The sequence below is a fragment of the Xenopus tropicalis genome, chromosome 5 (assembly GCF_000004195.4).
Source record: "Xenopus tropicalis strain Nigerian chromosome 5, UCB_Xtro_10.0, whole genome shotgun sequence".
NCBI lineage: Eukaryota > Metazoa > Chordata > Amphibia > Anura > Pipidae > Xenopus > Xenopus tropicalis.
This window is the reverse complement of record NC_030681.2, coordinates 77,136,256-77,152,951: the sequence shown is the minus strand read 5'-3', so window position 1 is coordinate 77,152,951 and position 16,696 is coordinate 77,136,256. Positions and strand designations below refer to the sequence as shown.

General features: G+C 38.5%; 1 protein-coding gene across 2 annotated transcripts; it reads left to right on the top strand.

Annotated features, from left to right (window-relative positions):
* The first annotated feature begins 287 nt into the window (after nt 1–287).
* Nucleotides 288–16,492, top strand: amd1 (adenosylmethionine decarboxylase 1). 2 transcript variants are annotated; one of them, XM_018093907.2, is made up of 10 exons: nt 288–945; nt 6,550–6,636; nt 7,733–7,859; nt 8,538–8,640; nt 9,067–9,109; nt 10,118–10,262; nt 10,660–10,752; nt 12,026–12,181; nt 13,537–13,655; nt 14,587–16,492. In XM_018093907.2, exons 1-10 carry the CDS (start codon nt 830–832, stop codon nt 14,726–14,728), a joined length of 1,131 nt encoding a protein of 376 aa, XP_017949396.1. In that variant the 5' UTR covers nt 288–829; the 3' UTR covers nt 14,729–16,492. The 2 variants fall into 2 exon arrangements, with proteins under 2 accessions (XP_017949396.1, NP_001017143.1); NM_001017143.2 differs by lacking the exon at nt 13,537–13,655 and having other exon boundaries at nt 481–945; nt 14,587–15,209.
* Nucleotides 16,493–16,696: the final 204 nt, after the last annotated feature.

Here is a 16,696-nt window from a genome sequence, read left to right as displayed (position 1 = left end):
CTCCCACAAAACGGGCCCTACAGTATAAACAGAATGTGCGTGCATCTTGATATTTTTATAAGCCATTGTGTGGAACGCGAGTCGTTTAAATCAATCCTGTTCGCCAGGTAACTCGTCACGACTGCCTCATACTGGAGAGAAGGCAAAATAACGCTGTAGGCCAGCAATATGAAACCATTAATCTCCCCCCTCCTCTCCAATACTGACCCGCAGTTACTGACATTCACCGCCCTACATCTACTCACTCTCGGGGCTTTAGTACTCCTGTTACTAAGAGTAAAGAAGGGGAGGGGACAAATTTGATAGACATTGGAAAGAGCCAATCGACTACAAGTTAGCAGCACGTGTATAGGCTGAGGGACTGCAGGACCATATTAACCAATCCGATAAGGGTTACGTCACTCCCACTGACGCGCCGGGTATAAAGCGCAGCTCCTGGATGCTAATCTTCGCTTTACACAGTATGGCCGGCGATATTAGCTAGCGCTCGCTCAGCCGCGTTCTCTGTAACAGGGAATAAAACAGGAAAAAAAGAGACTTTACCGGAGAAATTAACTATCCATCGTTAACAACACCTCCTAGAAATCAACGATAATATTCGAATGCCACCTTCCAAAATTATAATAAAGTAATTATCGACGTAAAATATTTAAAGGCTAAATTTCAAATCTAATATAATTAGAAACTACGAATTATTTTAAGTAAAGGACCAGAAAAAAAGAACCGGGAAGGACATTATCAGCAGGTAGTTATTTTTTTCCGTTTGAAGTTATTTTCTGCGTTGTCGGTGGGTCTCCGGCTGCCCGAGGAGGGAGAGGCGGGCGAGAAGATGAAGATGGAGGAGAGCGCCGCGCACTTCTTTGAGGGAACAGAGAAGCTGCTGGAAGTCTGGTTTAGCCAGCAGGACGAGAGCAAAGGTTCCGGGGACCTCCGTGACATCCCAAGGTAAGGGGGGCGGGGGCTTGGAAGGGAAATTCAGCATAAAGCGGAGTAGGTGGTTAAGCTGTCAATAGCGTGACAGTAGCGCTGTTATTCAGCAGCAGGCATATTGCGTCTGTATACAACATACATATTCTAGCAGCCTACTTGTTGCTGGCCAGCATGAGCCTTTCCTTATACACCTGCTATCTGGAAAACACAGTGGCTCATATACTTTTCCTGTACATTTATATATTTGGTTCAAGGTCATTCATCCATTTTGCAGTAATGCTAATCCAGCAGAAGATTCCCAGAGCACTATAGGTTATAGCCACGCATTTCTGCCTGATCACATTGGCTTGGGCCTACTAAATTCTGTCTCCCCCGCCCGTCGCTTCTGACTATTCATACAGCCGTTGTGTGGGTGCAGTCGGGCAGCCTGAGGTAGGATCATGGCTAGGAATGGGCTAGGTAGGTCCCCATGTGCTCAGAACAGACAGGCTAACGTGCTGTGTCAGGGGATGGGAGGCGCCGCTAGTTTTTGACACCCCCCTCCCCTTTCATTCCTATTAGACTGGGGCATGAGGCAGCCTGGGAGCTTCCATTTTGTGTTCTCCTATACACTTGCCTTACTCTTGGGCTTCTGTGTGGCCGCAGGGGCTGCTGTTAGTATACTTAACAGTTGACTTAAGGCTTATTTCGTATGTTCTCTGTTGCAATTGTTGTGCCCTTTATTCCAGTGCTATACCTAAAATAAATGACTGGGCCTGCAGTACTCTGAAAGCATACTGACGCCTAATACAGAATACATGTGTCATCCCTAAAACCTGCTTTCCTGGGGTTGCCACCAAAAGGGATGTCAGCATTATACATATCCAAATGAACATGCCCATATTTGCTGAGTGGCACTGCCAATTTCCCCAAAGTGAACATTAAATGGTTTCAGCAACCTGAAACTCTTGCTTTTAATAAAAAAAAGCTTCATCTCTTTAGAAATCTGTTTACTTAGACAGTCTGCTGATATATATTTCTTTCTTTATTCCACATACACACTATCAGTCAATATACACAGTGAAAGCTCAATTTTACATTAGTATTTCACTGTTGGTGGTCCCACCAATATAAAATGCATAAGGCATTTCCCTTGTTTTACATTTCCATTTTTTCATGGTCCCCTGAAAACGTAAAATTCTACTGTATATAGCGTGTAGTCTTATTTGACAGTCTATAGTAATCTCACAGTTGTTAATATGGCATGTATTGTAGTGACAGCGATGTAATTTAAGCTAACTGTGCAAAAAAAAAAATTGGCTTTTCTGGTTTGTATTCTAATCTGTCATATTTCTGACATAAGAAGCATGATATCTTAGATTTAAATCCTGATGTGTCCTAAATGCATGGGGAGGGTGGGGCTGCAGCGCCTGTTCATGCCACAGTGAGACTTTCAGGGTCAGAGCCTGCTCCTGGTTTGCACACGTTGCCAAATGGCTTCCCTCTTTTATGTGGCCTTATAAGGGTACAATGTATAGGTAACTTAGTACCTTGTGTATTTATATATCTTCAGACAGGGTGACAAAGCTTGTACAGAAATAATAGTATTTGTTATAGATCCACTAATACTGAATAATAATAAAAAATTTTAAGTTGTTGCCGCTATCCTTAACGGATCTCTAATTTTATATGCTAATGAGAAAATCATCCATATTAGTTTTAGGATTTTTATTTTAAGCTTTTTTTGTTATTTTAATTGAAAAATGTGGCAATGAGAGTTACTTTATTTTGTGTCGCAGTGCTCCTGGTGGGTAGTTAACAGGGAAGATATATTACCTCTGCAGTAACTGTAAAGTGAGCTGCTTTTATTGATTTTTTTTTTTCCCCTCCATCCATCCACCAATCATCAAGATTTTATATGATGTTTTGAATGAAAGTGTGCAGATGTAATACATACCAGTGTTTTAACTAAGCCTATTGTATTAAAAGTGTGGCATGGTATAAGAAAAATGGAAACACAAGTTATAATTTGCCAGGTTTCGTGCTGCTGTGTTGTATATGAACCAACATATTTGGTTTTCTAATGATCCCAGTGTGCATAATATTCCCTCCCAGTGAAATGCACTCTTAGTATCTGCTAGAGTGCAATATTTTTTGTCTCACATTGAATTTCAAAATGTAAAACATGTACGTGGCATTAAAACATAATCGGGGAACTAAGGCTTTGTTCTCGCCCTTTTCATGAGAAACCATTCTTGCGAGTGTGTGCCTACTGCAGATACACGTGAGTGCTTTTTCATAGCTCTGCCCTATTACTGTGTCATTTTCAAGCAGCCAATCAACTTGGGTTTTGGTTATGCTAATCTGAGGAATGTGTGCCCCCTTGCAGATCTCAAGCTTAACCCTTATGTATAAAGGAAAAGCAAGTCCTACTTGTACTTTCTCTGGAATCTTGCAAGCTATTGCTGTAATTTTTAGGTTGCTTTAATGCAGCTTCTTGCTCTGCAGAAAATTAAGCAACATTATTAATAAATCATGAATTATTTTGTAAAATAATAATTTTTATGTTATAAGATTAATTGCTTTATAAAAAACCTAGCATTTTTCAAATACCAGTTATTATTCAGCTGAGCTTGTGGTTACATTACATTACATTAACATTTATTTATAAAGCGCCAACATATTCCGCAGCGCTGTACAATAAGTGGGTTACATACATTGGACATACAGAGTAACATATAAAGCAATCAATAACCGATACAAGAGGTGAAGAGGGCCCTGCCCAAAAGAGCTTACAATCTACAAGGAGAAAGGGTTGAGACACAAGGTGTGGGAGTGGTTGGCAGATATATTGTAACCATATACTTTGTAGTTATGAATTTCCACCAATAGCAATTATGGCTTAAACTGCAGTAGGTGTTTAAAATGGCAAGCACATGGCTTCTGAATGAAATCATGGACAAGTGTAGGGGCTACCTATAATAGCATGTGTCCATACCCGTTATAATGTCAGTTCAATAGAAACAGCTGTAATTGGTAAATATAAATTGGGTAAACCATTTGCCTTAACCTCCAAGTAATCTTCCCCAGTATAAGTGAATCCAGCCTGCCACTAGTGCTTACCAGGGTAGAAAGTCCTGATTTTAATTTACACGTATTTAAAATACACCAGCATAATCTGAAGCATTTTACAATAAGATGTATGTGCTTCTTGTTTCTGGGCTGTTCTGTTCCGCATCCTCAGACCGGTGGTGGGAAAAAATATTCATGCATACGTTTATCAATCTATAATGCCAGCAAGCTATACTATGTGATATTTGTGTAGCATTAAAAGCAACTGAAAAATGAACTTGGATCTGCCAACAATAAGTTAAAATATAGTGTGATAGTATAGAAATGTGTACAAGGCATTCTGTGAAATAATTTTGCCTGGAGAAAAAAATGTCTTGATACTTTATTTAAATAATATATGTAATCAGAAGCCATAGTGAAGAGAAGAGCAAGAGATATATAATATGTTAAACTTGCATCTCCTGGCAACATCTTTCACTGTTATGTTTAGTCTCTTTGTTCAGTTATTTAGGCAGCAATTGGCATATCTCTCAGATTTACTGCATTTTTTCCCATGAATTAACACCCTTAAATGGTCAGTTTGTTCCTGTAAATGAACCCCTTTCACAGTGGTGGTATATTTTGGTTGATGTGGGTTTGTAAGTTGGATTTGGCGTGACCATTTTAATACAATGTATTTAGTTTATATGTAGGCCATCAGTTAATCATTTTAAAGACTATTGCATAAAACAAATCCATTCTACCATAAAGAAATGCCTTAAAAAGTTGTGCTTTGCTGGAAGGGTTGGCAACATTGTATACACAATTAATTTTGCTGTTGTGGTTGAAAATATAGCCATAGCTATTTCTAGGGTAAATGTGTTCTCTCAACCAATCATTCTCACCATCCCCTTTTTATAAATGGAGATGCCTATATTATTGTATCTATTTAATGCATTTTAGTAAGTTGTTGGGAATGTCTAGCCTCATGTAATAAGTACCAAAAACCTAGTTGTTTAAGTTCTGCAGACCCATGGTAGAAAAAATAAGCAGGTTGTGAGATGTAGTAGACTGTTGGCCGGCATCATGCAGTTTTACGCATTTTGTTGTGTTGCAGCCTGGAATCAAAACAAATTTAACAAGTCCTATACATGTTACATTGTACCAGAGCAGTTGACAAAATGTTTCTTCCCTTTCACATGTGTTTCAGAGGCTATTGTCAGTGCATTTTATATCCACATTTTGTGGCAGTCCCTAAAAGCTTTGTTTCTACACAAGGGAGGATATTATGATTACAAGTGGAACTGGACTTGTTCTTCTGACAGAGGCCCTATTACATAAAAGATTTGCAGGAGGCAATAAATATGTATGGTAATTAATTAGTTGTGTGTATTCTATGGCAAGAGCTTGGAAAACATAATCAAATCTTGGTATACAACTGGTTAAATCCAGAATAGATAACATTTTAGTAATAGTGTGGCTTACTTATAATATGGATAACCCTGGGAAGTCTGAGGCTCATGGATCCATTATCGGGGCTTAACCCAAGACTACCCTTGATTTCTCTTATTATGCATCAGTACATACTCATCCCATCTCTTACTCATAACTGCGCCCATGGAATAATACTTATTCAGCGTGCACAGCTGACTTCTGCCTCATATTGTATAAATACTACAGTTGTCAACACTTTGGGCAATTTGGGGTTTTGATGTAAGCATGGATTCTCAGCAATTTTGATGGATGGACATTTACGTATCTTTATTCTTAATAAAGTAATAAATTAACTTTTTTATGTCATTGATCCACAAAATAGCCTTTAATTCCAAAAGTGCAAAAAACGTGCTTACAGACCGTGTTTTCAGAACAGTTTAGAAATACATTTTATGAAGAGAATATAAGGCATTAAAAGGGAATTAAAGCTAGTTATACCTTGTCCCCCCTCCAAAATCTATGTCCTGAACTGCATGAAAGGTGACTCCCCTTATTTAGTCTGCTGCAACTTGCTCTAAAAATCAGCTCAGTGAGGTTGACAGGCACTGTCCTGTACCACTTTAGGTCCTGATCTCTAGCAGAGACAAACCAAGCATGTTACTTAAAGCCAGGTCTGTGTTGGCTTTGCATGCTTTGGACAAAAGTTGCAGAGAATAGAACCTGAAGCGGCACAAAATGGCACTTGCCAACCCCCACAGTGCTACTCTGATTTGTGAGCCAGGTACTGTAAAACAAGTTAGTTTGGTTGCCCTCAGTCATGTTGTTCAGGAGGAGGGAAGAAAGCCTCTGGAGGGGAGCAAGGGCTGAGCAATTGTAACACTATTTTTCCTTTAAAATACATAAGTCCTGAATTGCTCATTTCTTTGTGACTTACTCATTATAAAACATTTTTGTGTGAATCACAAGTCACATTATGGAGTCTGGATCAGATGGTTGGTTTTTGCAGCATTTTTTAACTTGGTTTGAAGAGTAGAGGAGCGAAATGCTGTTTTTACCTGGTCATTTTGTAAGGTGAACACTTAATTTTGTTCTAGACAATAAAACTACTGTGATACCTTTCTAAAAATGTTTTTTTTGTTTTTTTTTTACCCATAGGTTTGAGTGGGACAAACTTTTGGAGAATGTGCATTGTTTGATCATAAGTGTGACGAAAACTGACAAGCAGGAAGCTTATGTACTCAGGTATGTTCTCACTAACATAATATAACTCTAAACTATCCCTTTTAACACTTTTGAATGCAAATTTGTGAAATAGAAGCTTGTATTGCCCATAAGTGCCAGATGATAATGTCTCATTCAGTATAGAACAGTTTTAGGTTAGCTCCCCCCCAATTAAACTTCTGCAAGTACAGGGACTTATACATTCATTGTTAGTACTTTACTATTTCTGTTATATAGCGCCAACATGCTACACCAGAGGTCCCAACCTTTCTTTTTCGTCAGCCACAGTCAAATGTAAAAAGACTTTTGGAGAGCAACACAAGCACGATAAAACTTCATGGAGGTGCCAAATAAGGGCTAAGATTGGCAATAAAGTAGCCTCTATGCACGCGATCGGCTTATAGGGGGCTTTATGTGGTAGTAAATCTTATTTTTATTCAACCAAAACTTGCCACCGAGTCAGGAATTCAAAAATAACTACCTGGTTTGGGGGCACTGAGAGCAACATCCAAGGGTTTGGTGAGCATGTTGCTCACGAGCCACTGGTTGGGGATCACTGTGCAACACATGTAGATTTTTTTTTTTAAATTTCCCTCCAGTGTCATTTTGCGTGCATGCATATTAGTGATTTTCGTACTTTGAAGAGCCCCAGCTCCTCCCCTTCAATTTTTTTGGTCCCTAGTTCTGAATTTCATGTAGTAAGTGTTCACCCAAAATGTGCCAATAATTGACCTTCAAGTTTGTCTTCGAGTAGTATCTACTAGATCAACTAGGCAACTTACCCAGGTACTGCTTTGGCATGTGTTCAAGCACAGAGAGTGGATATTAGCCTGAAAATGCATACTTATGTGTTTTCATGCTCAAATATACCGTACATATCTGCATCCAGGCCAATGCAGTGCCTGTCAGTGCAAAGAAACAGCAAGAGCATTAGCTTCCGTTTCTCTGCAGGCAAAGAGAAGTTGGGGTACAGCTCTGTGTGCTCTTACCCTAAAGCCTAGTGCTACAATACAGCAGTGTTACTTTGAGCATTATGTTTTTGAAGATGGGGGATTGTGCTTTTATGCTCACTTATATGCGGACACACTAATGTGCTTAATGGATTTCTTTCTTACAGTGAGAGTAGCATGTTTGTCTCCAAGAGACGTTTCATTTTGAAGACATGTGGTACCACCCTCTTACTGCAAGCACTGGTTCCCCTGTTAGAGCTCGCCAGAGAGTATTGCGGGTTTGATGGCATCCAAGTACGTAAACAACTCTTCAAATGAATACTTTTTTCAATTTAGACATTCGTTTCTTTCCTTCCTGCATTCCTCTGATGCAGTATTTGTTTCACCACTTACTTGGGAAAGGCATATGCCCAAATGCTAATTAAACTAAAACTGAAAATAAAACTTTTGTGCATTTTGGTCCTGCTAGCTTATTGCCTGGATTTGTCCAACTGCAAATGTAGTTATGTCAGGTTATACAACATAAAGGTTATAATGGCATAGAATATCCTACAATTAAGTGCAGATTTAAGTGATATATTTTCAAGTACTGCTATATATAGGTTGAGTACTGGTTTTTAATTGCTGGTCTTCATGAGTAGTTTTGAAGGTAAAACTATTTAACTTTCCATCAAACCACTACTTTGCTCTCTGAAACTAAGCAGCAAATGTTTCGCTAAAGGCACAACTGTAACCTTATTGCTGACTACATAATAACCACGTCATTGGCTGTCTTTTGGTGCTACATGAGTAACATTGCATTGTCAGTGGGAAGTGATCTTTAAGAAGTTTGTGGTAATCAAATACTTTTGCTAATAACGCCCAAATTTCCCAAAGCAGTCTTCAAATGGAAATTCTTTTTATAGCATTTTGTTTAGAAGTCTTGAGAGGAGTTTGCAAATTTTAATTTGCTTGTTTATTTCTATATTGCAGAATTTTTTTTATTCCCGCAAGAATTTTATGAAACCAGACCATCAAGAATACCCGCATAGGAATTTCCAGGAAGAAGTTGAATTCCTAAATCAAATTTTCCCTAGTAAGTAAACTGCAAATTGAAGTTTCTCTAACAGTCTTATCTAGCAGTTAGTATAATTGTTGTGAATCCTGTTTTAAAACATATTGCCACACTATGTAGGATGGATCCCCATATCCCTACAAAGAGGAGCATTATCCTTGATTCTTTAGGTCAGTTGTCCCGGTTGCATGTAATAAGAAAATATTGTAGCAAGACACCACACTCGAAAGTGATTTAATCATATTTAGAAATTTCCAATGCTTCTGGTCCCTGAAGAAGAGCACATTGGCTATTTCTGAATAAATTGCTTCTTTGCCCAAGTTCCCACTTGAGTGCTCTACCTTGTTTCAGTAATGCATTTTATGTGGCCCATGTTTCCATTATAATAAACTTTGCATCTAGTGTTTGACAGGGAAATGTATCTTACATTTTTTATTTCTCTTATAGATGGAGCAGCATATTGCATGGGGCGAATAAATTCTGATTGCTGGTAAGTGTTCTCTTAGTAAACCAAGGAGAAGTGGTAATGCAAGTTTGTTAGAAATGTTTTTCCCTCAGATGTAACAACTTTACCAAAATCTCTCATGTAAGTAGTACAATGTCTTGATTTAATACATCTCCTGCTACTGTGCTATAATCTTAATCATTTCCAGCAGTGGAATCAGCATAACTACAAAAGGCTTTAATTTATAAATTGCACTAATTGTGTAAAAGTCATTTAACCTTCTTGCTAAATCCAAAGATAAAGAGGAGCTTTAGGGCAGCACCTTCAAAGTCAAAAGAATAATGTTATATTTCAAAGAGATGGTTAGGGTAAACTACAACAATTAGAAGTAGCCTTTGAATGTGTTCTTATGAGCTTACCCTTTACCACTGATTGAAAGGTGCCCATACATGGGCAGCTTGATTTTCTGTCTGATCGGGGGCCAGATCTGCTTGTTGATGCAGCCCCCAATCCAACGGTGCCTATGCCCACCATTGCAATTCAGTAATTTGGCCCTAGGGCCAAATTAATGAATTAGCCCCATATCAGCCACTGTAGGTAGGCATATCAGGAGACAATCCACTCGTTTGGCGACCTCACCAAACAAGTGGATCTTACCATGTATGGCCACCTTAAGTCTTTACATGGGCAATGGGTTTACTGCACATTTGAATAGATGATTCCCTGCTACTGAAGTGGCCTATTGGCGACCCTTTTAATTTCACGTTTTCATTTCACATTTTAATTTCACATTGTTATATTCTATTTAGGAAGCAGTGAGTGCAATTAAAATAAAATGTTAGATTTTTTTTTTCTCTGTATGGAAAATGTTGTTATTGTTACAGCAATTCATTTTGCACCTTAAGAAGAGCATCATGCCAGGAAATTCCAAACTGCATGGGTAGGGTTTTGCTAATTAAACTATTCTTACAAGTCTTGGCTAAAACACATTTTTACACTATAAAGTAAATTGATGGGGTAAGTGTCTCAGTTTATTGGTTTTTCTATTTATAGGTATTTGTATACTCTGGACATTCCAGATGGATATGTTATCAATCAACCAGATCAGACACTGGAAATTCTAATGAGTGAGCTTGACCCAGAAGTTATGGACCAGTTTTACATGAAAGAGGGTGTTACTGCAAATGATGTCACTCGTGTTAGTATATGTGTCTTTAACGCCTTCTGTTTTGCCACTGCTTTTCAGATTTAACCTAAAATCTATACATGAGTAAAAATAAATACATATCTTCTACATAGAACCATTGCACATGCCCCCTACAATGCACAAACCAGATGCCCCACAATTGCCCTTTTACTTCATAATTGAACTCAAAACTCAGTGTAGAATGGTTAGTGGCCACCATTTCTGGCCATGCCACTTCTAGGTTAAGGCTTTGTAATAGCAATTCTTGACCAGAAGCCTGCACAGTGGAAACCTATATTGACCAGACATGGTGCCCAGCAATTCTGCTTTCAATGTTGGTTTTTTTTAAGGTAGTTATTTGCTGACCTGTTTTTGTAAGAAGTTTAAATATTTTTGTTCTTTCTCCTAGGTGAGTGGAATTCGTGACCTGATAACAGGTTCTGTCATTGATGCTACAATGTTCAGCCCTTGTGGTTATTCGATGAATGGGATGAAATCAGATGTAAGTAGTTTGTTGGGTTTTTTTTTTATAATTTTGGCATGTACCTGCCACTTTCACAGCATATTCCTTTTTGACCTGAGCTCATTCAGTTCAGCTTCTGTAGAAAAGGTGCATAAACACTGTCTGAACCAAAAATGAATGTGTTTTTTTTAGTTTAGTTTATTTAGTACAGATATACCTAATTCCATATATTGAAAGGGAATCCTGTTACTCTGATTATTTCCAGTATCACTTAAGTTAAGCATGTAATACAACAGCTCCCTTACCTGATTCCATTGTGAAGTGATAGATTCTGAGACTTGAAATGAATTTGCTTGCAACACGTCACAATACAACAAGCTGAGGGTGTTTTGGATTACTGTAAAACTGGTCCCCAACCTTCCTTACTCATGAGCCACAATCAAATGTAAAGACTTGGAGAGCAACACAAGCATCGTACATGGAGGTGCCAAATAAGAGCTAAGATTGGCTATTAGGTAACCTTTATGCACACAATCAGCTTACAGGAGGCTTTATTTGGTAGTAAATCTTGTTTCTATTCAACCTGAACTTGCCACCAAGTCAGAATTCAAAAATAATTACCTGCTTTGGGGAAACTGAGAGCAACATCCAAGGGGTTGGTGAGTAACATGTTGCTTTATGAGCCATTGGTTAGGGATCACTGCTCTAAATCTAAAGAGGAGTGAGAAACAGGGCACTGAGCATATATGCTTTGCTGTCTTTGTTTACTACAGTCTATGGAATTGGGTAGGTCTTTAATACCTGTAATTTGGATGATTAAATGTTTATGCACATTTTCTAAACAAGCCCAACTAAATGAGATCATGTAAAAATAAAACGAGGGTGGGGGGTATGCAGTGGATCATCTGCTTCCCCTACCCGCATACAAATAGCTGATCTACTGTCATGCACTTCTCCATGTAGCTCTGACATGATGTCTGCCTATGTGGAGCTGCACTGAGTGGATATCTGTGATAAAGTATGCATTTTTGCAACATTATCTGCTCATTGCAGTTCCACACAGGCCAACACCACGCCTGCCAATGGAGCCACAGGAAGGAGTGCATAACAGCAGATCTGGAAGAAAGCAGGTGATCAACTGTGTGTGCCCTTAGCCTAACAGAAAGTCTGAAAAGTAAAGCTTTTGCATTGGAAGTATGGTAGGTACTATGCTTTGCCTGTAATATCTTACCAGACATACTAAGTACTGCAGTAATTAAATTTTTAAGTCTCTTACTGAGATTTATGAATTCCTGACATGTTTTCTTCTTAGGGAACTTACTGGACTATTCACATCACTCCAGAACCAGAATTTTCATATGTTAGTTTTGAAACAAATGTATCCTTAACAACCTACGATGATCTGATTAGTAAAGTTGTGGATGTTTTCAAGCCAAGGAAATTTGTGACCACCCTCTTTGTTAATCAGGTATGGATTTAGTTAATTCTTGATTGCATAGCAATACTTTAGTGTAAACCTTCTGTACTTGAAAGAGAATCTGTCATATCTATTCCAATTAAAAAGCTTTGTTCCTGTGGGATAAGGGCTCTGGTACACGGGGAGACTAATCGCCCGCTCCCCGATATGATATCCCACCGCCGGAAATGTAAATCGCCGGTGGGATGGCATATGCGGCAGAGCAACTAATCTCCCCAGGTACCAGAGCCCTAACAGTGTCAAGCATGTGCCAGTGATAGCAAGTGAACTGGGTACACCGCAGATAGTAGACCCAATAACTTGCTTGCTAGGAGTCATAGACGGAATACTATTCACCAACGCGGCCAGAGTTAGGCTGTGCACGCTCATGTTCTACGCCAAAAAAACTGTAATTATGCACTTGATGGGAGACACCCTCCCCTCCCTAACATTCTGGAGAAGGCTAGTGGATGGAGCTCTTCCCCTTATCAAATTAACCTACGAAACAAGGGGGGCAAATGACAAGTTTGACAAGATCTGGGAAAATTGGTATAATCAAGACAATCTGGACGCATAGCTTACCCCCTTACACTAATTGTAACTGACCCAACAGATCTAAACACACCCACCTACACTGTGACAACTACAATCCCTAGCAATAGTACCCCTGTCTGTATTGGCCTAAACCTGACTCGACACCATCCATTCCAATGTCAGTATATTAAATATTGTTTTGTATTTTTGTTTTGTGATGTTGTAAAACCAATAAAATTTACCTTTAAAAAAAAAAAAAAAAAAAAAAGCATGTGCCAGTGAAAATGCCTATCTGTAATGCTATCAGTTCTTGTCATGACGAGAAAACATTGGAACATTTACCCATTTGTTAACTGTGTACTTCTACCATTTCATATACAATTCCTTTCTCTTATGATTTGTATAACTGCAACTTAATTTTGTGCTCCTGACTCCTCCTGTAGTGATCATATTTTATAGCAACTTTTACCTAATGTGCTTTCAGATAGGTCAGAGCATAGCTGCTCCTTACCTTGTAGGTAGGATTGTCCAGTGCCAATTAATATACTATCCCTTTAAAACTCAATCTACTGCCACTATTCAAGTGTTTTCCTGCCTGCAAGTAAGATCCAGTACAGGTATCAGACCTGTTATCCAAAAAGCTCTGAATTACAAGGCCATCTCTCATAGACTCTATTTAATCAAATAACTAAAATTTAAAAAAAAAAAATTATTTTCTCTGTAATAATAAAACAGTACCTTGTACTTGATCCCAGCGAAGATATAATTAATCCTTACTGAATGCAAAACAATCCTTTTGGGTTTATTTAATATTTAAATTTTTTTTTTTTTAGCAGACTTATATGGTATGGAAATACTGTTTATGGAAAGACCCCTTATCTGAAAACCCCCGGATCCTGAACATTCTGGATAACCGGTTCCATATCTGTATCGGCAAATCTGGGGAGTACAGGTGTGTGCTAGGCACCACTAAGAACTCTGAAGAAGCAGTGAAGGGCACTAGTGTGATTTTAGTAAATTTTCTGCTGCTGTAATGCCAGAGCATTAGCTCCTCTGGAGTGTTTTACCACCATGGTCTTGTGTCTTGTTACCAAAGCCATTTTACAAAGTTTCAGTTAAACCCATTGTGGTCACCAATTGTGATATCTTCTCAGTTGCTCAGGGATCCAGTTGGAAGCCAGAGCAAATGGCTAGCATTTAAATCAATTCAGAGCTGCCTGTACTGGATTCTGATTGGCTTTTTACTGCAGAAACAGAGCACCAGCCAGAGCCTGTCAAACTAGTATATACATAACATATTTTCTGATGGTGTTGGTGGAACCAAGACTTTATCTTGTAAACGATAGGGGAAATAGGCTGCATATTAGAAACTCCTTTTAAGGTATGCTAATGCCTAAACTTTGTGGGAGCCTTTACCCCATATATGTCAAACACAAGGCCCGGGGGCCAAATCCGGCCCCCCTGACTGTTTTATGTGGCCCTTGGTGAGTGTGTCTGACCATCCAGCCTGATTTAATTTCCATTTTCCTCACATAGTAACTAAGACTAAGGGGTATATTTATCATGCTGTGTAAAAAGTGGAGTGAAGCATTACCAGTAATGTTGCCCAAGGCATCCAATCAGTAATCAGATTTCAACAGTAGCAAAGCATCTATTGGCTGCTATGAGCAACATCACTGGTAATGTCTTACTCCACTTTTTACACATTGTGATAAATATACCCCTTAGTATCTTACTAAGTATTTTAATAAAAAATTTGGCCCGCGAGCCTGTGTTTTAGATTTCGGCCCCCTTATGTGATTGAGTTTGACAACCCTGCTTTACCCTCTCCCTTGGTTTAATTTGCATTTTATTTAACAGAATCTTGCATATGTTTTTTTTAGAGTTCCAAATGTCGGACAGCATTCAGTTGCGCTCAGAAGATTGAAGGCTTTAGACGTCTGGATCGCCAGTTTGCGCAGTTCAATGACTACAATTTTGTTTTCACCAGTTTTGCCAAGATCCAACCACAGCAGAGTTGATTAGAAATAATGAAGAAGAAACGCAAAAAGAAAACTAATGGTAGAGGTGGTGGGTGCTTTTTAGATACCGGGGGCCATGCTTTCTACATCCATCACCTAGTAGTTGCTGAAAGCCCTAAATATATTCCTAGTATGAGTTTAAATTGTATCCATTATTATAACAAGGAGATAGATAACTTGCATGAATGCTCTCTCCAGTGTGTAGGTATTCTATGCCACTCTTGCTGTGAAATTAAAGTGCATGTAGATGCGTTAAACACAGACTGTATGAGACTCAACAGCACATGTAAAAATGCACATTGTTCTACACATTGCATCTGTTTTTTACAGGTGTCTCCAAAAATTTGCCACAGACAAGGTTTCCGCCCACCATAATTTTGGTCCCAGAATTAAATCATATTTTAGGCTTGGTGTTCTCCTACATTCAGGCCTGTAGTTCAGGGCTGTAGGTAATTTCTTTTCACTGTTAACAACAATAAAGAAAAACGGTTTTATTATGAAATCAACAGTTTGGTGCTAGCACCTGCTCAAATGTATTTCTTTGGGACAGGCTTTATATACATTCAGTTGATTCTAATGATGGTGCTAGGCTTGTTACAAGAGCATCATTCATTAAAATGGCAGAGATATGCTAGTGATAGGATGAAGTGATGCAGGAAATATCAACCTCATGAAATCTAACATTATTCAGGCCTTTTGTCTTTAACTGGATTGTTCTCTGCAAAACTTTCAGCTGTTTCCAATTGTGTGGAAACAATATGCTGTAAAGCAGCCCAGATCCTGCTCCAGTTTGCATCTCATTTGAAATCAATGCCTTTTTCATCCTGTCTATAAAAAAAAAAAAAGAAACCTGTGACATTGTGCATGTGACTACTCTGCTGTATTTGACAGTGCTGTAACCTCATCCACTCTCCCTTGTGAATTGGTGTGGTGATTTCCTTTATACCATGATTAGGTAGCTTTATGTAATGAACATAGGGAGTTACTGGGACATCTCGAAGGATTTTTAATTATTTTATAATTCATTTGGAAATGAATTGTTGGGGGTTACCCTTACCGTTAGATAAAGCTTTCAAAAACTTGCCTAGCTCTGAATTGAACTTTTTTACCATTCCCACTGTCTTTCTGTAATGCTGTCTATATCCTTATTGAATATAGTTCAGTTATATTCCATTTGTCTTTATCAACACTTCTTGTAGTGTTTTGAAAAATCTGCTTTCCTTGAAATAGGGGTTTTACCATCTGTTATTTTGTTTTTTGAGCACACATTTTTTGAAAGCTTTCTGTTGCTCCTCTGGGATATTTCTACTGCTTATTACTGAGGACCAATATTTTGCATAGTTAGTGTTTTTGCTGTCTAAATAACACAACCCCCTTAAACACTGCTAGTGCAGTGGTTAGTGTTTCAGAGTATGAGCATGGTCATGGTGTTGACATCCCAGACAGACATTTGGCTGCCTTTGAACAAAGTCATATGATTCACATGGCCTGTAAGTTGCAACCTGCCAGGAAATAAATTCTGTTTATTGTTTCAGCAAAATATTTTCCATTAATAATACATTGATAAGTCTATTATAGTGGACTATGTGGAATCATACCCTAGGTACTATGTAAACATCAAAACAATTAAAAACTAAAAAATTAAGTTCTCTTGGGAAGAGGGGGAGTTTGTCTCAATTCTCTTTGTTAGACTCTGATCAATTGTAATGTACTGAAAATCTCTGTACCATCTACCTAATGCTTAAATAAAACCGTGCTTAATACATTCTTTTGATTTTCCGTGGCTGCTTTTTGATATTCATGTAGTGCTGATAACTTGTAGGCAAAATAAACATTTCAGGATTTGCAGGCATACCCTGGCAAGGGAGACTAGTCCTGATCTGCTTGTATAAAACACTCACCAGTAGCACTAAACATGCAGACAGCTGGCATCTGCAGTAAAGTAGATGTTCCGTAAATCCAATTGTTTCTT

Coding starts and splice junctions, on each gene's coding strand:
- amd1 (XM_018093907.2), top strand. CDS start 830: ATGAAGATGGAGGAGAGCGCCGCGCACTTCTTTGAGGGAACAGAGAAG. Junction 7,860..8,537: donor GCGGGTTTGATGGCATCCAA/GTACGTAAACAA, acceptor TCTATATTGCAG/AATTTTTTTTATTCCCGCAA. Junction 13,656..14,586: donor GGCAAATCTGGGGAGTACAG/GTGTGTGCTAGG, acceptor TGTTTTTTTTAG/AGTTCCAAATGTCGGACAGC.